The sequence below is a fragment of the Rhopalosiphum padi genome, unplaced genomic scaffold (assembly GCF_020882245.1).
Source record: "Rhopalosiphum padi isolate XX-2018 unplaced genomic scaffold, ASM2088224v1 scaffold1, whole genome shotgun sequence".
NCBI classification, from domain to species: domain Eukaryota; kingdom Metazoa; phylum Arthropoda; class Insecta; order Hemiptera; family Aphididae; genus Rhopalosiphum; species Rhopalosiphum padi.
The window spans coordinates 8,314,268-8,336,987 of NW_026869996.1; the positions used below are offsets into that span (position 1 = coordinate 8,314,268).

At 36.2% G+C, this 22,720-nt stretch overlaps 2 protein-coding genes across 2 annotated transcripts; both read left to right on the plus strand.

Annotated features, from left to right (window-relative positions):
* Positions 1–10,180: 10,180 nt before the first annotated feature.
* Positions 10,181–10,753, plus strand: LOC132931210 (uncharacterized). The gene has a single exon (XM_060997331.1). It carries the CDS (start codon positions 10,181–10,183, stop codon positions 10,751–10,753), a length of 573 nt encoding a protein of 190 aa, XP_060853314.1.
* A 4,937-nt stretch (positions 10,754–15,690) lies between these two features.
* Positions 15,691–20,904, plus strand: LOC132931211 (uncharacterized). The gene has a single exon (XM_060997333.1). The coding sequence runs from the start codon at positions 15,691–15,693 to the stop codon at positions 20,902–20,904; it is 5,214 nt and encodes a 1,737-aa protein (XP_060853316.1).
* Positions 20,905–22,720: the final 1,816 nt, after the last annotated feature.

The following is a 22,720-nucleotide window of genomic DNA, read 5'->3' on the forward strand; positions in this document are numbered from 1 at the left end:
TCAATGAAAGCGCTACTTTTCTCAGCAGACAACAAGTGGTATTCATTATTTCCATGTTTGTTTAATAGTTCAGTAGCCTTTCTATAATTAACAAAAGGTGTTGTGATAAATGTACTTAATTTCTGAAAATTAAAATACATCTCGACTTAGTTAAGTACAGTATAATTTTTTTCAAATTTATATTCCTAAAATTGTATTAGTAGTATTTTCATTAAACAGATTTTATTTTTAATGTAATGTACATTAGAAATTATAGCAAAGAATAATGTTACCTGATGTGCTTTAGAAACACTACTTGGAGCAAAGCACACACAATATTTACAAAATCCTCCATTTTGTAGTTCACTGTAAGCTAACCAATTATAGCGTCTAAGCCAATCAAGCTGAAAATATCTAGTCTGATTCCCTTGTTTAATAGCTGGAAAACTATACTCTACATTTGGAGCCCATGTATTTTTAAGAATCATAAATTTCTCTTCATCTGATAATATATTCTTACCAACACCAAGACCAATATCACTTGCATTCATATTGACAGAAGCAGTTTTATTTTCACAAACTAGTACCTAATATTTTATAAGCAATATAACAATCATAATATGCAAATACTAAATTATTGTATTTGTATGTATTATATTGATGTAAAATGAATTAATTTATCAATATAATACATTAAAAATACTACAAAAGTTAAAGTTATTACCGAAGGACAAATGTTATTAGAGTTTTTATGTTCTGAGTGTTCTGATCCTAAAGCAACTGTGAGTGTATTTTTTTGTAATGGTTCAACATTTACCAGCTTGAAAATTTTCATAAGCGTTAAATGCAAAGCAATTTATTTTATTGAAGTATATAAAAATTAAAAAAATTAATTAACTTCAAACTTACTTCACTCTGTAACTGTTCATTATCATTATTCCTTTGTTTTTTTTGGAAATAAGAATGTATAGGATTTTTTCTTTTCTTTTGTTCCATTGTTAATTAATAATTTTGTATTATAATTTATAATATGATTAATTTAATAAAATTACTAATTAATATAATAATTTTAATACTGTTATTTACAAATGTTAGTAATAAATAATAAGTATAACACAACAAATTAACAAAATATTATTTTCAAATTTATGATAACAGAGCAATATACAAATAATACCGCGGATTTAAAATAATATAATCGGTATTCAATGTAAACTACTATAACTAAATATAACTATAAATAACTATATATAATTATATATAACTATAAAACTACTTATAGGTAATGGTAATATTATCTACATCATGGACAATATCTATGCTTTAAGCAGTGTGACACAAAACACAATATTCATGTTTGATACCCATGGGTTGTGATATCGTATCGTTCCAGTCACTTCTGGTTATCACTTATCAGTATTGTTGAGGAAAAATTACTTATATAAAAAAAAATATTAGTTTTATTTTGTTATCAATTTAGTATAACGTACCCGACCCACTGAAAAGTACATATAACGTAAATGTAAAATATTTACTTTTAACCAGGTAGCAACATGCCGAGGGGGGTGCTATAGCACCCTAGCACCCCCCTCTGGATCCGCGCCTGATTAATATTATAAATAAGATTTTCAAAAATGTTTAAAAAGGAGTATCCAATTAATAAGAAGTATTATGAATATAGAAAAAGACATTCCTATCAATAATGAAGACATACTAAATATTTTTGAAAAAACCGAGAGGCGTATACAATTACATTAAATATATCTATTTATTTGAGTAAATATTTCATGTTATATAATATATATATATGTCGCATCCACTTAGTTTAATCGTATTTTTCATGAAATGGATATTCATTTCATGAACAACGATCATATCGTGTAAGTCAAATTTTAGTTCAAATGGACATATATTTTATCCATTTCATGAAATGGAAACTCTTATTTTACACTTTGTGTAATATTTTTAATTAATTACATCAATGGGTAACATTTTGTGAAATTGAAATAATAATATTGATACGAGTACACGAATCTAGTATCTTTAAATTGTAAGCATTAAGATACTAAATAGGTACCTATTGTAGAACTTACTGTACTATACTAATAAGTAATATGTTATCGACACCTGTTATCGATAAATAATCGCATCAATTGTATGAGTGTAATAGCACTCTGGAAAGTTTTTATTTTTATTTTTATATGATGCCAGTACGTTCTCTGACTTGATGCGAGCCGTATATTAACGTTCATTACAAGGAATACAATTTATAAAATGGAATTTGATTCATTTGCTGAATATTATGAAAAATTACGGCGCAACCCATTTGCGCCCGAACCCATTTATCGTAGCCCATTTGCGCCCCAAATCATAGCCCATATGCGCCCGATTCAGATCAGGTGAAAATCGTGCAACCTTGCCATTTATTGAGTATATTGGCGTGTAACTATAAAAACTAAAATAATATTTGATCGTTTCCCAAGCTAATCCTCGACGCATTTCGCACCACAAATTGCGCTGAATCATTTCACAAGCACTTCAACTCCCAATTTTATTCACCTCATCCTCCATTGGCTAGTGTAATTTAAAATTTAAAACTTATACAAGTAGAATCATATCTAAAAATAAATGAAATCAAGAAGGGTAAAATAAAACCACGACGTAAAGAGGAAAAAGAAAAAATACAACATAATATTATGAAGCGTGGAATGAGTACAGAGGAAAACACTTAAATAAAATAGAATACTTAAAAAAATGTCTTATAAATTTCGGGGAATCAATTTATAATAACTGTATGATTATTTTAATATAATTATAATTTAATTATTTTTTGTGTTATTAACATTCTTATTATTGACTAATGTACCTATATTATTAATTTTGATTATTTTTGACAAAATAATAAATTTTTGATGCAATATAAATAATATATATGTATATATAATATGTATACTGTTTAGTATTTAACATTATTTTTAAAATTATTACTTTTTTTAATTTTGATTTTACATAGAATTGTATATTTTTAAACAACAACGGCAACATTGCATGCAAAATGGGCGCATTTGGGCTATAAATCAGTTTATTTTAAGTTTTTTATTTTGGGCGCAAATGGGCTGCTCTTGGGCGCAAATGGGCTACAGCCGAAAAATTAAATGCCTACTATGTAGGCAAACCCGGGAAAAAACCACCCACCAAAAATGAGGTTCAATTAATAATTGAAGAAATATTAGCGGCCAAAATAAAAATGTAAGTAATTGTTAAAATATACAAAATATTTACACTTCAAATAAAATTATAACAATCAGCCATCAGGGCTTGTATTTCAAAAAACTATTTTGTTTTATGTTATTTGGAATTAAGAGAACGCTATACCCGCAGTGTTGTCTCTGTCTTACTAACGTACATCATAAAAAATTTTCATTCAGTAGAATACATTTTGTGATGTTAGCTTTAATATTAGAGTAAATTTACCTATGATAAAATTTAAAGGTAAGAATATTATATAGACAATGACATATGCTTTTAAGATATTATTATTTTAAAGTGAGTTATGAACATTTTAAAGTTGTAATATTTCACATAGCTGTAACTCACTTTAAAATAATAATATCATTAAAAGCATATGTCATTGTCTAGATATTATTCTTACCTTTAAATTTGATAATAGGTAAATTCACTCTAATATTAAAGCTAACATCACAAAATGTATTCTTCTGAACGAAAATTTTTTATGATGTACGTTAGTAAGACAGAGACAACAAATGCGGGTATGTCCTCTTATGCTTTTATTAGGAGTGCGATGAAAAAAATAAAGAACCATAATACATCATACAAATATTAAAATGATGAAATAATATTACAAAACTAAACACACCAACTCGGAACTCAGTATGGCTTAGTAAAAGGGTGGTACAATTCAGCAAGTTTAAAACCCGCGACATCTAATTTTTTAAAAATTACCCAAGTTAATAATGATAAAGAACTTACATTACGTGAAACAGTTTCTCATATTTCTGGGGGACAAGGTTTTTTAAGTTGCATTTGTAAACGCCAATGTGAATCAAAACGTTGTGCTTGTTTTAAAGCTTCGGTAAAATGCAACAGTCGTTGCCATAGCTCCAGGGCCGTATTGCGGTTTGGTGGCGCCCCTGGCAAATCACTGCATTTGCGCCCCCCTCTTCCCAAATTAAAAATTTGCATTAGTTTAAAAAAATCATTTGAAATATATAAAATATAAAAAAAAAAAATATATAAATTCTATATATTACATTATTATATATGAAAGTGTTTTTTCCTCATCAATATTTTTTATTATCAAATCAAGTGAAAATTTTCTAATTACTTACGCATTAAATACTCTTTAATATAGCTTAAATTAAGGCAACTGGCGCCGATGCCATTTTGTCCTCAAAAAAACACTCTGCGGGAATAACAATACCGCCTTCTAGAATCAACCAAATTTCATAAAATTTTTTTAATTGCTAGAGAGAAATATTCTACAGCCCGCATCGATCTCTGTTTTTCAATATTTTATTAAAAATACGACAATTTTACGCTTTTTTTTACAAATTATTTTATACCGCGATTATTTGAAATCAAATAAAAAATTGGAGGTCGATGTGGCCTGTAGAAAGTCTTATTCTATCAGATAAAAAAAGAGATCTAAATCCCACAATTCTACGAGGCTTGAAAGTTATTCCTGTGAAGTCATTTTTGTTTATATAATACATCGTACCATCCTCCCAAAAATAGGTAAGTGGCAGTAGATTATAGAAAATGTATTATAATTGTGGTAGTAACTAAAATATGAAATTTAATTTTCAAGTTCGATAAAATTGTTGATATTTTGGAAAACCGGCACCGAGACTCTTAGTTCGTACGAGTACGATTGCTTAAAAGCTAGAATTATGAATTACCATAATATTGTACTCACGTAAATTTTACGTCTAAGAAACTACGTCGATACTCGGCAGCAATTCAACAGAAAATAAAACCGTTGTAATTCGAGTGTCTTGTTCTTTATATATCTTTGTTATAGTAGACAATAATAATTTGTTGACGGACGACGGTTTTATTTAAAGAAAAAATATTATAATAAGGCGATAGCGATAAGTCGATAATACGACTGGCCCGACGACCGACATCAAAAAACAATAATACTATTTTAAGAATTACGTAGTTCACCGTTTTTTAATAGAAGTTTAAATAAACATTTTGCTAATGCCTAATATCTGAATAACAAGAAACGTACATTTTGGATACCTACAGACCGTACAGTAGTTAATAGTTATGCTATAAATACGTACATACCTTATCTATTTTATGAGAATATGTTTTGCATATCAATATTAAATCATATTACGTATAAAATATAATACAAATACTCTATCCAGCCTAAGAACGAATCGGGCGGCGGACAAAAATCGGTCGAAACTCGCGCATTAACATAAATAATTCTTGTATAATAAAAATAGATCGAGGGTCTTCTATAATAAGTCATTAAAATAAATATACATTTTTCAAATATTATGTGAAAAATATTACATAAGTAGTATTGAAATTTGCGCCCCTCTTAGAATTCTTTGAATTGCGCCCCTGGCCCATGCCCTCTTGCCCTGCTCTAAATACGGCCCTGCATAGCTCTAGTATTTGTAAAAATAAGTAATAATTTATTATTTATATAATACAATATTACATAATTATAATAATCATGAATAAATGTAATAAAATGTACTCGTATCAATGTTATTATTTCGATTTCACAAAAAGTTACCTATTGATGTAATTAATTAAAAATATTACACAAAGTGTAAAATAAGAGTTTCCATTTCATGAACTAAAATTTGACTTACACGATATGATCGTTGTTCATGAAATGGATATCCATTTCATGAAAAATACGATTACACTAAGTGGATGCGACATATATAAATGTACCATGTATGATACTAAACTACTTTTAGAATTGAATAAATACAGATACCATTCTTAAAAGTATGTACTTATAAATAATTTAAAAAAAAATGTGTTGGGGCTTGAGCCCCCCCCCTAAACATTTTTCCTATTTGCGCCACTGGCTGACTACCAGCCATTACGAGTGACCATCAACCGATACACGCTGTATCATTCGAAAATTACAAAATTACAAAAGAAAATAAATATTTATCAAGTGAAGTTTCGTTACCTACTCAAACTTAAAATCGACAATATCGAACAATCTAAATAACTACATCGTTATAACCGGAATACCTCAAACCACAAATGAAAACTATTCTGAAATCGCAAAACGAACACCATTATTAACTTTACAAAATCATCGACTAACTTTTTTTTGTTAATTCTTGACCAACTTCGTGTTTAATTGAGATCATAGCTAGACCACAAAGTCGTTCGTTATTCATTGCTGAGCGTAAGTAGGTATGTCTTGGTAAGTATCAATTTCGAAAAACTTCTTTCACCAGTTGCCACTGATACTGGTAATGTTAGCAAAATTCGTAAGACAATGGATAGGTTTGGTTCAAAGTCACCTGCATTTACTATAAACACTAATTATAACTAGAATTTTATTTCAGGCAACTAAAAAAATAAAAAAAATATATCAAAAATGTAACAAGGTATAAGTTCAAGGTTTTTAACTAAATTTATAAGTTATAATTAGAGTATAAATATTAAATGAAAATAGTATTACAATTTATAGATATCAGAATAATTATCTATAAAGAAACAAAAAATAATAGTTTTGTATAGTTTGTATAAATAATAAAAATACAAAATATACACAATACAAAATAAATAATAAATAACAAAACCAATAAGTTATCAATAAAAGATTTTTAAATAAATAAATAATGAAAGTTATATATTTTTATAATTCTTATTATAGGTTGGTTTTCAAAAATACTAAAGCTGACAAATGATGAGGCGTCATTCTGTTTTGCTTAGGTGTTATTATATTACCGGCTGTAGAAAATACGCGTTTAGACGGGGTCCATTTCTACGCCCCCTCCCAATTTGGAATTTTTGAATTTTTTTTGTCAGATCGTTTGTGCATCGTATGTGCACGAAGTCCGGTCGTTTGTGCACAAAAGCAGGGGGGTTATCCTTAAATCAAATTCGGGGGTCCATTTCTTCGCCCCCCCCGATTCAGAATATTTGAATTCTGTTTGATAGATCGTTTGTGCATCGTATGTGCACGAAGTACGGTCGTTTGTGCACAATTACTTCCGAAAATATCGCAAAAACATATTCTGATGTGTGGGTGGGGGGGGGGTCGTAGATTCAGCTCCTTCCCATTTTACAATTTTGAATTTCTGATTGCGCCAAATTTACTTCTGAAGTAAAACCAATCTTGTTGGATGATGAGCCTTTAAGCTGGTACCAGTTGTTAGCGTATCGTTTAATAATAATTATAATAGAAATTACCCACCTTGTTAGTTTTTGGTATATAATATATATATGTATATTATTATAAATAGACCATTCCAGTTACCATAGGTTCGTGGGGTGTAGAAACTCCTACTATGATTATGACACAGATATAAAATACTAGATAGCTAACTTGTCTACATCAGATGTTGAAGTCAGCTACCATATGCGTGTAGGTCAATGTTTATATAAATGTCTTATCGATACGGCGTGATAACATGATAGTATTCGGCGGGGTACGACTCGTTTGCGCACATTTGCCTTTTGTACGACACGTTTTCGCACAAAATCACAACTTGTTTGCGCACACATATTTTAGGTTTAAATAATAAAGGTACAACTCGTTTGCGCACACATATTTTTTTACGATTCGTTTGAGTACAACAGCACATTTTCCTTCTCACTTTAATGTAGGCTTAGGACTATCTGTTTTGTACAGGCGTGATTAAAAATGTGCATGATGTGTGTGTTTTTGTTTTGAATAAAAATATAATTATACTATTAATAAGAAGTAATATTATAGTAGTATATTGGTTATAAAATCATACTATTAATAAGTAGTAATAATAGCATATTATAGTTATAAAATTATACTAATTTTGTATGGTGGCATACAAGTCCGATTTTCTTTATATAAGTTAAGCGATCAATTATTTTATTTTTATATTCATTCCAAATATTTTCCAATTGTATCTCCTTATTGATTGTCTCTTTTTTCTTGTAGTTTATGATATTATTGTTTATCGAATTAATTTTTAAATCAGTTTCACTTTGAATATCAATAATTACGTCAATTACTTGATGTATTTGTGGGTGAGCAGTGTAAAACTGACTGTTATAATGTTTGTGATAACTTTCTGCACCATTAGTAGTCTTAGGCCTTCCGCACACGGTAAAACTGTTTTGCAACGAGAATCTCAAATCAGTTGCGTGAGCGATTGTTGAGCAATTGGTTTGCAATCAATTTATGTATTACTCCGCACACGAGTTCGATCGAATTTCGACCAGTGTACGCAGTTGTATGCGAATTGATGTTCGGAAAGAACGTGCGTTTTTTTTAAAGTTTTTCAAAGTTTTTTTATAGTTAAACATTAAACTTTTGCAATATGTCGAGTAGTTCTGATGAAGATGATATAATCGACTACTATCAGTACCGTAGACAACGAAAATTAGTACGAAGGGAATATTGGACCCATCCATATATAGAGAAAAATATGAAATGCAGGCTGTTTATAGCAGCAGAACAACTGAATCAAACTGATACCAAGTTTATAGCGTTCTACAGAATGTCAAAAGATTCATACCGGGAATTGTTAAAGTTGGTTACTCCTAATATACATAAAATAAACACAAATATGAGAGAATGTGTGTCTGCCGAAGAAAGAATATTGATAACTCTGAGGTAAGTGTTATTAGTCTTTATTGAATTATAAGGTTCTGAATTTCTTATATTTTAATCGTAATAATAACATAATATCAACAAATAACTAAATTAAGAAATTAATAATGATTATTAAAATAACTATAATGGTGTGAAACTGGACTCGCACTCCTCATCGTAGTTTTCGACTGTCCCAGAAAAGTTGCTGTAATACTCAAGTGCATTTGATGGTGTACTCCCAGATGTATACGACGTGGTTGACTGCGAAGTGTGTGTTGACGGAAATGAATTAGTAGATGGCGACGAGTATGTTGACGATGATTGGGATGATATTTCATCTATAACGCTGAAAATTTTTCGTTTAAATAATTTAATCTGATCCTTACTAAAATGTTCAACTTCAGGTATCAAACTTAATAAAAACATCTTGAGAGCTTCTTTGTTTTCACTGTTGTAAGAATTAGTAACTAAATTTGCTTCCAATCTCGCCTTTTTAGCTTTAAAGTATTCAGCCACACAATTATCTGCTTCCACTGCCGATTTATTTTTGAACTTCAGGTTTTTCTTATTTCTAGACGAGAACTGTTCTTCAGGATGGTTAATTTGTTGCGATAGTACTGGTGATGCTGGTGATGCGGAAGGTGATAGGAATGGTGCTTCTAACGTTGGTGATGTTGGAAGTGGTGGCGGTTGTAGTTCTGAAGACTGATCTGAGTACGATGAGTTTGTCAGACCATCACATATTTCTGTATTTTCTATCGTTTCATCAGTCGTTTCGTCTTGCGGTTTCTCCAGAAGATTACCATTGGACGGCGGAACCAACGTTTTTATAAATGGGATAGAAAACTGCATGGCATCTGCTAAATAGTATGCTTTTTTATTTCTACCAGACCCACTTGCCGGAGTTTTCATTTTCCGTGTAAAAACAGTACGAAGATTACGTCATTTTTCTTTACACTCGGACGCTAAAATCATTGTAATAAAAATAATAAATAATAAATATAAAAAAAAAAACAGGAACTCGTTGTGCTGTTTAGTAGCTATCGAGTGAATCTCGTAAATGAGTAGTGTAAGTAGGATTTTTGACCACTGTCGACCACTGGGACTCACTGTCCCTTAGGACAGTGTGATCCGCAGGGCCGTGGTTACTGGTTAGGTACTCGCTCCGGTCGCCTAACTAAATTACGAGTATTTACAGTGACTACACAGTTTGCACAGTTTCATATAGGTAATAAATTATGTAATAATATTCACTTATATTTTAACAGATACTTGGCTTCAGGATGTACATTTGTGTCTCTTTCATTATACTTTGCAAGAGGGGAAACTACAGTTGGAACTATTGTGCACGAAACAACTAAAATAATCTGGGACACGTTAAATGAAATATATATGCCGGTACCAACTAGAGAGCATTGGAAATTGATAGCCGATCGTTTTGAGTCAATTTGGAATCTCCCAAACTGCATTGGAGCTCTGGACGGGAAGCATGTACGAATAGAGAAATTTCCCAACGCAGGTTCACAAAATTATAACTATAAATCATACCATTCTGTCGTTTTAATGGCATGCTGCGATGCAGATGGTTTATTCACGATGATAGAATCGGGATACGCGGGAAGAAACAGTGATGGAGGCATTTTTAAAGCTAGTGCAATGAAGTATTGGATTACCCACGGAGGTTTCGACATCCCTTCACCTTCCCCGTTAACATATGATGAGACAAATAGTCCATTTCCATACTACTTTGCAGCTGATGAAGCATTCCCGTTATCGCAGTATTTATTGAGGCCTTATTCCAAAAGGACATTAGACAATGTTAAAAGAATATTCAACTATAGGTTAAGCCGTGGACGGAAAACTATTGAATGCGCCTTTGGCATGGCGGCAGAAAAGTTTCAAGTACTAAATAGTCCCATACGATGTCGAAAAGTAGAATCAGTGAATGACATTATTAACCCTTAACTTGGTATTGTATCCTATGAGATACACTCACTTTTATCATTTTTAAATAATTTAAATATTTATTTTTTCTTTATACATTTTAACGTTGTTAATAATGCTACACTGTTTGATTACTATCATATTTTTATTTCCCGCACAAATGTTATCATACTTTTTCTGTTAAGCATTACAAATCGAGTATTACCCTGTTATCAAATATACAAGGATTCGCATATTCGAAATTGTCAAAAATCGTTATTTGTTAGACAAATGCACGAAAGAAGGTTGAAAAACTATTAAAGGAAGTATTTATGATATGATTACATATATTTATTTGATTAAAATATTGTATAAATAGTTTTAAATGTCATTTGAATCTTATGTATCCTATAAGATACATTGCTACAACGCCTGTAAGTTTATACATGTATCTCAGAAGACACATTACCACAACGCCTATAAGTTTATACATGTATCTCAGAAGACACATTGCCACAACGTCTATAAGTTTATACGTGTATCTCAAAAGACACATTCCTAGTATTTTTGTATTATTAATAGACGATTTTCGGAATAAAGGAAGATAACCAATTCATAATATTAAATTATTTTATTTTATATTATTAAACTATTATTATAAATTATTCGAAATGGGCTCCACGTGGAGCCTTATTGATTAATTTCATCACATTGGCCAATGAAATAATAATATTATGTTTAGTTATGTGTCGTTTTTCTTGGATAAACACGTCTTTATTTCTGTACAATTATTATAGGTATTATAATATATTACCGTTCTGTGCGATACAAATATGTACCTCACCGGACAGTCGCCCGGTTCAACTCGTGCTGCAATCAACGCGTTAATACATATTATAAATTATTTTATAAATACCTACGTGTTTAGATTTTAGAAATGTTTTCTAGAACTAGAAAAATGATGGCTTTGGCCTTACCTCCGCTAGATAGTGGATCTAGTTCGGAGTCGGAAATAGATGAACAAAATATACCAGAGATTGACAGGCTCTTGGCAGAATTTGAAGAAGAGAATGAAAACAATGTAGGTTTCTTTTAATTATTGTATTTTACTATATTTATATTTTATATAAATAATATAAAATAAATATAAATATGTTATATTATAGAAAATAATATATAATCAAAATTATAATATATATAAATTAATTATATAAATGTATAATAAATAAATTACATTTATATTTTATTATATTATATAATATAGGATTGGAATGAAGAAGTGTTTGAAGAATTTGACGCTCAGATAGTACCAGAAGAAACTGAGATGTTAAGAGATGAAGCTGTTTCAGAAATAAGTATTCATTTACCATCTCCAAATCAAGTACCAAGTCCTGCAACACCTCTTCCAACAGCATCATTATCTGTAACACCCGTAAGTTCATCATCACGGCGTTCAGCTCGAGTTCATAAAAAAACAGTAATTGAAACTCCGGTCATCACTCCTGTTCACCATCCAAAAAAAAAAGTGCCGTTGAAACATATAGATTTCAATTGGAAATCAATAAATAAATTTAATTTTGGTGTTGAGGCTCCAGTTGAACAAAACTATATTATTAACGATACTATTTTAACGCCCTTAGATTACTTTATGAAAATTTTTTCTAATGAGGTAATCAAATTGTTAGTTGAACAGTCTAATTTGTTTTCAATCCAAAAATTTTCGAAACCTCTTTCTACAACTCCTGAAGAAATGAAAGATTTATTAAGTATTAAATTATGGATGGGTATAGTTAAAATGCCGTCATATATTGATTATTGGGCACAAGGCACTAGATTTGGACCCATCGCAGATATTATGCCACTAAAAAAATATCAACATATATTACGATGCTTACACCTAACAAATAATGAATATGATAACAACACCGATCGATTTTTTAAAGCAAGGGAATTCATTGAAAAAATTCGTATTAACTGTTTAAATATTTCTCAAGGAAATAAGTTTTCAATAGATGAAATGATGGTGCCATACAAGGGCAAAAAGGCTGGTTCACGTAGGCAATATATGAAAAATAAACCGAAGAAGTGGGGCTTTAAACTATTTGTCCGTGCTGGAATCGATGGAATGGTGTATGATTTTTTCCCATACTCTGGCGAAAATACATTCCAGAATGTACAGTTTTCCGATTATGAAAATAGTTATTTCGGTTTAGGACCAAAAGTAGTTATTGTATTATGTAAAACTATCCCTAATAAACCACTCAGTACGGTTTTTTTTGATAATTTTTTTACAACACCAGAGCTTATTCATTATTTAAGACATGAATATGGCATTCTTAGTCTTGGAACATTAAGAAAACAACATTTACGTGGATGTGATATAGACGATAAGAAATTAAGTAAAATGCCACGGGGTACCTTCTTTAGCCAGTGTGATAAAAAAAATAAAGTAATTATTGTTAAATGGTTGGATAATAAAATTGTTAGTTTGGCAAGCTCTTATGCAGGGGAAGAACCCGTACAAACAATTCAAAGATATTCAAAAACCGAAAAAAAAAAGTGCCTGTCCCTTATCCTAAAATAGTACAGGAATATAATACTCATATGGGTGGTGTTGATCTTGCAGATATGTTTATAGCGCTTTACCAAACTAACATGAAAACACACAAATGGTATATGGCATTATTTTCGCAGATGTTAGATTTATCTGTAAATAACGCCTGGTTATTGTATAGAAGAGATTGCAAAAATGAAAAAAACACGATGAGGTTAAAAGAATTTAGAAAAGATATTGCTATTGCGTTGGCTTGTAAAAATAGGCCAAGAGTTGGTCGTCCTTCTTCTTCGATAACAAAAGAAAAACAAAAAGTAAAAATAGTTCAAACACCGGTTACACCAAGGCCTCCACAAGAAGTGATTCAAGATAAATTAGACCATTGTCCAGCATTTACTACAAAAGGCAGATGTAGGTATTGCAAATCAGGCCAAACTTCTGTTATATGTCTTAAATGTAAAACTCGTCTTTGTTTTGTGGAAGGAAGAAATTGTTTCCAAAACTTTCACTACACAAAATAATTGTATATATTTTTATCTATTGTTTTGTTTCGATTGAAACTCATTAAGTAATAATAACATTAAAGGAAGTTCCTATACATTTATTTTTTATTAAAAAATTGTTTATTTATATTTTAAATGTGTTAAAGTTATGGTTTTATTTTATATAATATTAAATATACTATTATGAATTAATTTTTTTGTATTTCCTGAATCACTGCCGACGGTTCAAATTATACACATGTTCTTGGTAATGTATCTCCCTAGAAGCAACTCTTATAATACGAGCTTATGGCAATGTATCTCATAAGATACACAGTGCATATCATAAGAATATGGCAATGTATCTCACCAGATACATAGTACATATTATGAGGTTATGGCAATGTATCTCATAGGATACATCTTATAACTTAAAAAGTTTAAGTCCTAAAATTTATTTTTTTATTTTTTTGGGATCAGTGGCCTCAAAATATAAAGAATAACCAAACTTCATAATTTTCACACCAATAATGTACACTTGCCAAATTAAGGGTTAAAGCGGTTTGCATTCTACACAATTATGTACGTAAACGAGAGGGTATCGTCTATAAGCCCACAGACACGCAAGAAGATCATGAAATAGCCGCAGTAGGAATAGACACAATAATACCAAGACAGGTAACAATAAATGAAAGATCTTCAGCGAATACTATTAGAAATTATTTATCTAATTATTTTCTTTCTCCTCGTGCATCTCTACCATGGCAATGGAAATACACTGTACCAGAAATAAGAAATACGATACGCTATGATACGACAACATGATTATTATTATATTATTATTATGTAATTATACTTATAATTATAATTTATAAATAAAATCAAAGTACAATGTAGTACAATAGTACATAAACAGCTAGTATATCATTGTTCGAGCTTGAGCCTTTCCGCGCCTGGTGCAGACGGTGTGTCCGTTTGACACGTGTGTTTGTCGTCCCGCGGACGTCCGACGCAGAGGTGCGCTTGCGCGAACTTTTAGCGACCGGCTTCGCTGGCCACCGGTTGTCCGGGGCCCGGCCGTCGCTGTCTTTTACCAACGGTCGGATCGTTCCGTTCCGTGCCGGCTTGTGCCCGTTTTTTTGTTCGTGTGCGCCGAACACGAAATCTCGGTTGAGCCTGACGCACCGCTGCGTCCGCTCGCCGCCTCGTGCCGGGTTGTGCGGCCAAAACCGCGTGTGCGGTCAACGCGTTGTCCGTGAATATTATTCGCGCCGGCTTTTGTGTCCGATTTGTTATACGGTGATACAAAACCATGTGCCTTTTTCTTATTATTATTATCCGCAAGTTTGCGTCGTAAAGTTACGGTCGTCGACTTATTTGATTATTGCTTCAGCTCTACACGGTGTACGTGTGTGCACGGTTGGTTGTCCAGTGACACCAAAAAGGAAAAACCACGTTTAGACCAGTGAAGATTGCCAGCTTGGATCGTGGGATCGCGCCGCCACCTGAATCAGGTCATTTATTGTAAAATTCATTTTTTTGATGTTATTTATTATTATTATTTATATGCTATTATTGTAATTATTTTGGGGCCCCGTGTTGACCTAATATTATATTTATTTGTGTCAATTTACGACATTGTTATATTCTTGTTATATTTATACATATACCGGGTCACCTTCTTCGTTTCTAACACATTGCGAGTCGTGTCCGATAACCGCGAATTACCAAAAGTAGGATCGGACACGGCGTCAACATTTTTGGTAGCAGAGCGTGGTTTCCGACTTCTGTGGGGGGTTCGGTAGCGGTGTGTTGGTTTTTTTGGTGGGCTGGTATCTACATAGTGTTTCCTACGGTGCGTATAGGCGACATAGTTTATTTTTCTTTGTATTTGTGTCATATATTATATTTGTATATTTAGGTTATATTACATTTTGCTCGTAATGGCTGACGAGAAAGAAATTGAGCGTATTTCGCGCCTGCTCGCGCGTGCTAAAGTAAAGCGTACTACCATTATATCGCAGATTCGAGCTATACATGCTATGGCGTTGCGCGTACAATCGGAGCCTGATCTAGCCTCAGAGTTTGCGTTAAACGCGGCGGATTTAGACGCGCTATGGTTTCAATTTAGGACAGATGACGATTCCGTATTAGATCTTTTATCGGCGTCCGATAAGCTCACCGACTATTCACCCGAGCTGACAGCGGAGGTACGCCAACTAATTCACGCGGCTAAAAATATCGCCCAGCGGTTAATCCCGACAGGTGTCGACGCCGTCGACTTGTCATATCTCCGAAATGGGACATCAAGTGTTCAGAAACCGCGCGAGGATCCGGTTAAGTCACTTTCCCGCTTACCTGATATACCTCTACCCACGTTCGAGGGTGATTACCGATCGTGGCCCAATTTTCGCGACAGATTTTCCGCGCTTGTCGATACGCGACACAATTTATCGAACATCGATAAAATGTATTATTTAATAGGTTGCTTAAAAGGCGCCGCAGCCGATGCTGTTCGAGGCATACCGGTGTCGGCGGACAATTACGAGTTAGTAATGAACACCTTGTCCGATAAGTTCAATCGACCGCGTTTGGTTGCAACGTCACTCGTCGACAAGCTATTGCAATCGTCGACCATGACACAAGAGTCACTTAACGACTTGAACGCATTTGTAGGAACGTGTAGTGAATCCATCTCATTGTTAGACGCGCTAAAAATACCAGACGTTGGGTCTTTTATTTTATTTTCTATAGCGTTTCGATGTCTACCTGTTTCTACCCGCAAGTTATTTGAGGCGAACAGTTCAGTAGATTACCCGTCGATAGGACAATTATTAGCCTTTCTCCGATCCCGGGTGGCCATTCTCGAAGTCGTGGGCGAATCCCACAAAAATAGTGCGAGTAATGCGCCGTCAAAGTCGACTGGTCAGTTCCGAAAGGGGGGAGATTACTCAGGGAAGCCTCGGTTGACGTCTTTAGTCACCTCCAAATCTAATAATACGTGTCTATGTTGTGCGGGTTCGCACGCTCTAACATCGTGTTCGCGGTTCAAGAATTGGGGCCCCGACGAGCGTGCTCGGTGGACGCGCGATAAAAAATTATGTTTTAATTGTTTTAGTGACGAGCACTGGGCTCCCAAGTGTAATGCTAAATCAAGTTGTCAGAACTGCACGCGCAAACACCACTCGCTTCTTCATCATAATAAATCGTCCAGTAGAGATCGCGATGTTCGAAACGAGCCACCGGCTGCCGAAGCGTCGTTATGCGCGTCCGTGCCGCGTCCCCCTCCACACCAGGCGTCGTCTGTAATTTTAGGTACCGCGCTAGTGCATATGCGCGATCGTTCCGGTTCGTGGCAAACAATGCGCGCATTGATAGATTGCGCGTCGCAAATAAGCGCCGTTACGAGTGCGTGTGCCGATCGATTAGGCCTTAAGCGCTCCCGTTGGACAGCCCCGATAAGCGGTTTATCCGGAGTTCCTGTAGTAAATGTCCAAGGTCGCGTTGAGTGTAACGTACAGCCGCGGTTTGCGTCCGAACCTGTGCTTTCCATAAATGCGTGGGTATTGCCCGCCATAACGGGTGATTTGCCTCGAACAACGTTACACTCGAGCGTTAAAGATAGGTACTCTAATCTCGCGCTCGCCGACCCGTCATTCGATATCACTTCACCTATTGATGTATTATTAGGCGGCGATGTATACGCGTCAATAATGGACGGTCGGAAATTTTCGGTGGACAAAGCGTTACCAACGGCGTTTAGTTCGGTCTTTGGTTGGATCTTAATTGGTCCAGTGTCCGACCGAGAGGCTCACCCGTATCAATCGATGCCGGTCGCTATGACTGTTTCCATTGAAGGGTTAATGGAACGGTTTTGGCAAGTTGAGGAGCCAGAGGCTGCTCCCGCGACGTTTACCGACGAGGGGCGTTGTGAAAAGTTATTTTGTGAACAGACTGTACGTTTGCCGTGCGGCCGTTTTTCGGTACCGTTGCCTTTTCGTGCGCCGCCGTCAGCTGATACTTTTAACGGGTCCCGCGAACTCGCGGTGCGACGTTTTGACGCGCTTGAACGTAAATTGGTTACGAGCCCTCAATTAAAAGCATTATATGTCCAGTTCATGTCGGAATACATTTCGCTAGGTCATATGTCCGTCGCGACGTCCCCGGGACGTTATTTTATTCCGCATCACGCGGTGTATCGTCCGGCGATCGACGAAAATAAAATACGCGTCGTATTCGACGCTTCCGCGCAGAGTAGTCGCGGACCGTCATTGAATAATTGCTTGTTTACCGGTCCTAAATTACAACAGGACATAGTCGACATTTTGACAAGATTTCGAGTCCCCAAGTACGTTTTTACGACCGACATCTGCAAAATGTATAGACAAATATTAATTTTGCCGGAATATCGTCAATTCCAACATATTTTATGGCGACCGTCGCCACACGACGAACTTGTAGAATACGAGTTAAATACCGTTACGTACGGCGTTAATTGCGCGCCTTATCTTGCTCTACGCGTGCTACAAACTATCGCATCCGATGATTGCGATAATTTCGAGTTTGTGCGTAACGCGCTAACGCGTCAGACCTATGTCGATGACATCTGCGACGGAGCAGATACGATTTCGAACGTATTAAAATTACAGTCCGATTTAATCTCTGTTATGCACAAAGCGGGATTAGAGCTGAAAAAGTGGGCGTCAAATACGTCATGCGTTTTAGACGCGGTGCCAGCCACAGATCGTGTGTGTGCGCCTATGCCGTTCGAATCGGTCGACGGCTACGGTACTAAGGTGCTCGGCTTACAATGGCATCCCGATGGGGACTATTTTTGTTGCGCACTAAGTCTCGATTCTGCAGCACCCGTATGCACCAAACGCGGCATTCTTTCTTTAGTAGCGCGTATATTCGACCCGCTAGGTGTGTTCGCTCCCGCGGTATTTTTAGCTAAATCTATTATGCAGCGGACCTGGAAACTTGGCATGACTTGGGATGAGCCCTTACCAAACAAGATTCACGACGAATGGGTCGCGTTCGTCTCCGACTTACCGTCGTTATTAAATATTAGGGTTCCGCGTTATTTGAAATCGAGCCACGGAGCACCATGCTATTTACTAGGTTTTTGTGACGCCTCGCAACTCGGCTACGCGGCGGTCGTGTACGTGCGCATGGTTGACGTCGATGTTAACGCGTCCGTATGTTTAATTGGTACGAAAACAAAATTAGCGCCGGTAAAATCATTAACCATTCCCCGACTAGAATTAAATGCCGCGTTGTTATTGGCTCGATGGTTAAGTCGCGTTCGCGACATTTTGGCCCCGCAATTAAATATTGTCGGCATAAATGCGTGGTCAGATTCTACGATAGTATTATCATGGTTAGGTGCCCCGCACGAAGCTTTTAAAATTTATGTGTCGAATCGAGTGCACCAAATTCGCACTTTACTGCCGGATTGTCGATGGCGGCATGTTGACTCGGTCAATAACCCCGCCGACTGCGCGTCGCGTGGCATAATGCCGGCTGCCCTAGCGCAGCACGAATTGTATTGGCACGGTCCACATTTAGCGTATGGCGATCCGTCGGAAGGAGACGATGCTCATTCGCCGTTACCGTTGTGTGACCTGCCCGAACTTCGTCCAGCGTCCTGCGCCGCCTGTGTTGACGAAATTGAAGTCGAATGGTTTAATCGTTTTTCTAATTACGACCGCATGTTACGAGTAGTAGCGTATATGCGCCGGTTTATTGCCGCCGGTATTCGTCGAGTACGTCGACAACCGGACCACAATGCGCCCGCATATTTGCAAAAGTCAGAAATAGATAGCGCCGCTCGCATATTAGAGGCTGAGTCCCAGCGCGTACATTTCGCCGTTCTGTTACGCGAATTGTCGACGGGTAAGCATGTCTCGTCGAAGCCACTTGCCCGTTTAGCGCCCTTTATCGATCCGGTAGGCGTGATTCGCGTTGGCGGACGACTGCGGCATTCTTTATTAGCTTATGATTGTAAGCATCCGGTTTTGTTAGCTAAGCATTCGCATTACGCTTATTTATTGTGCCACCGTTGGCACCGGGTGACGTGTCACGCCGGCCCGCGAGTTCTTACTGCGCTTATTTCACGTCGATTTTGGATTGTCTCGCTTCGATCGGTGTTGCATCGTGTCATTACTAACTGTTCTATATGTGTAAGGTTTGATGCCAAACGTGTTCAACCGTTAATGGCGGATTTGCCCGACACTCGCGTCCAACAGCGACGAGCCTTCGACCGTGTCGGCGTCGATTATGCGGGCCCCTTACAAATGCGTGAGACCAGACTGCGCAAATCACGCGTTTTCAAAATTTATATAGCGGTCTTCATTTGTTTTATTACGAAAGCTGTCCACCTCGAAGTTGTAACCGATCTGTCGACCGATGCCTTCCTAGCCGCGTTCGATCGCTTTATTGCCCGTCGAGGTCTACCGAGCGATGTGTTTTCGGACTGCGGCACTAATTTCGTCGGGGCTGATAAGAAATTACGCGCGCTTATCCACAGCCCGGAAGGCCGGGCCGCTATTGCCAATTCGCGTGCTATCTGCGAATGGCACTTCAATCCGCCTAGCGCCCCCCACTTCGGAGGCTTATGGGAAGCGGCGGTGCGATCGACGAAACGACTTTTAATACGAGTCATAGGGACACATATCTTCACGTACGAAGAGTTTACGACTATATTAGCGCGCGTAGAGGCCGTTCTAAACTCGCGTCCGCTCACGCCCGCCTCGACGGACCCGCATGACCTCGAGTGTTTGACACCTAGTCATTTTTTAATAGGTCAACCGCTTCTCACCGTACCGCCTAGATCGGGTCCAGAGTCCACCCGTAGTTTAACCGATCGGTGGAAGTTGATGGATCAGTGCCATCAATCCTTTTGGCGCCGTTGGTCCTCTGAGTATCTGACTACGCTACAGGAGAGGTCCAAATGGACCAAGGGTGTCCCCAACGTCAAAGTAGACGATATGGTCGTAGTAGTAGACAACCAAAATCCGCCGTTGATGTGGCGACTCGGCCGTATAGTAGAGTTGTTTCCCGGTACCGATGGTCATGTCCGTGTCGCTCGAGTATTAACCCGAGCAGGTAGCGTCATACGACCAGTGGTCAAACTCGTGCTGTTACCCACCAAGTAATGTTCGTTTTGTCGCGTAGAGTACAGGTTGGGGCTTGGTGGGTACCATGCGTGCCGACATTCCAGCACATTGCTTCGGCCCGACCGTTTAATTTTTTATGCTATGCGCGATTACCAAAGATGTTGTCAATCGCTTAGTGTTGGGCGGGTGCTCAATGACCCATTGGTCAATATATAAAAAAAAAAAAAAAAAGCCATTTTGTTTTTTTTTTTCATTATTATTAATTATTTTTATTTATATTATATTTTGTATTCTTTCCTATTCATTATATAGATATGTACACATATTGTTACTTTAATATTTTGTTTTATATTTCATAGTATATGTATTTTCTCTTTGTTTTATGTTCATTATTATAAACTATATGTTCACCTTATGTGATGAAGTTTTTTTATCAACTATAACCGCCGTCACGAAGATCGGATTCCATATTGAGGCGTACACCACGGTTCCTGCATTCTCGGCTACTGTTATTCCACGATATGTGAGGCAAGGCCTCCCATAGGGGGAGGATGTTCGAGCTTGAGCCTTTCCGCGCCTGGTGCAGACGGTGTGTCCGTTTGACACGTGTGTTTGTCGTCCCGCGGACGTCCGACGCAGAGGTGCGCTTGCGCGAACTTTTAGCGACCGGCTTCGCTGGCCACCGGTTGTCCGGGGCCCGGCCGTCGCTGTCTTTTACCAACGGTCGGATCGTTCCGTTCCGTGCCGGCTTGTGCCCGTTTTTTTGTTCGTGTGCGCCGAACACGAAATCTCGGTTGAGCCTGACGCACCGCTGCGTCCGCTCGCCGCCTCGTGCCGGGTTGTGCGGCCAAAACCGCGTGTGCGGTCAACGCGTTGTCCGTGAATATTATTCGCGCCGGCTTTTGTGTCCGATTTGTTATACGGTGATACAAAACCATGTGCCTTTTTCTTATTATTATTATCCGCAAGTTTGCGTCGTAAAGTTACGGTCGTCGACTTATTTGATTATTGCTTCAGCTCTACACGGTGTACGTGTGTGCACGGTTGGTTGTCCAGTGACACCAAAAAGGAAAAACCACGTTTAGACCAGTGAAGATTGCCAGCTTGGATCGTGGGATCGCGCCGCCACCTGAATCAGGTCATTTATTGTAAAATTCATTTTTTTGATGTTATTTATTATTATTATTTATATGCTATTATTGTAATTATTTTGGGGCCCCGTGTTGACCTAATATTATATTTATTTGTGTCAATTTACGACATTGTTATATTCTTGTTATATTTATACATATACCGGGTCACCTTCTTCGTTTCTAACACATTGCGAGTCGTGTCCGATAACCGCGAATTACCAAAAGTAGGATCGGACACGGCGTCAACAATCATGTTATTTTTAGACACTTTATTATTAATATAGCTTGGATAAAGATAAATACAATCCGTATAGGGAAATATTATTTTTAGAACAGCTGAAACGTAATAATTCATATTGAATATACTATTAATATATAATATTGAAATGTGGGAACAAAATAATAATAATATTGTAATATAATATAATAATTATAATATTATATTACGACTTAAGAGTGTATTGTCATTGTTCAGTCTTGGCGATACTGTAATCGGTCGCCACAAAAGACAGATAAGCACGCTGGACGCGCTGCGTTGATTAAAGGACACATTATTAATTTTAGTCTGCCGACAACTGCGACCGAATACAGTGTCAATCGCCAAGGTTTCTAAGTGCGACAAGTCAGAACCAATTATAAAAAATATATTTCAAATTGTACGTTTAATAAATAATTCAAAATTTAACCTAGTTTGATTTATATTTATTTTTCTAAACATAAAT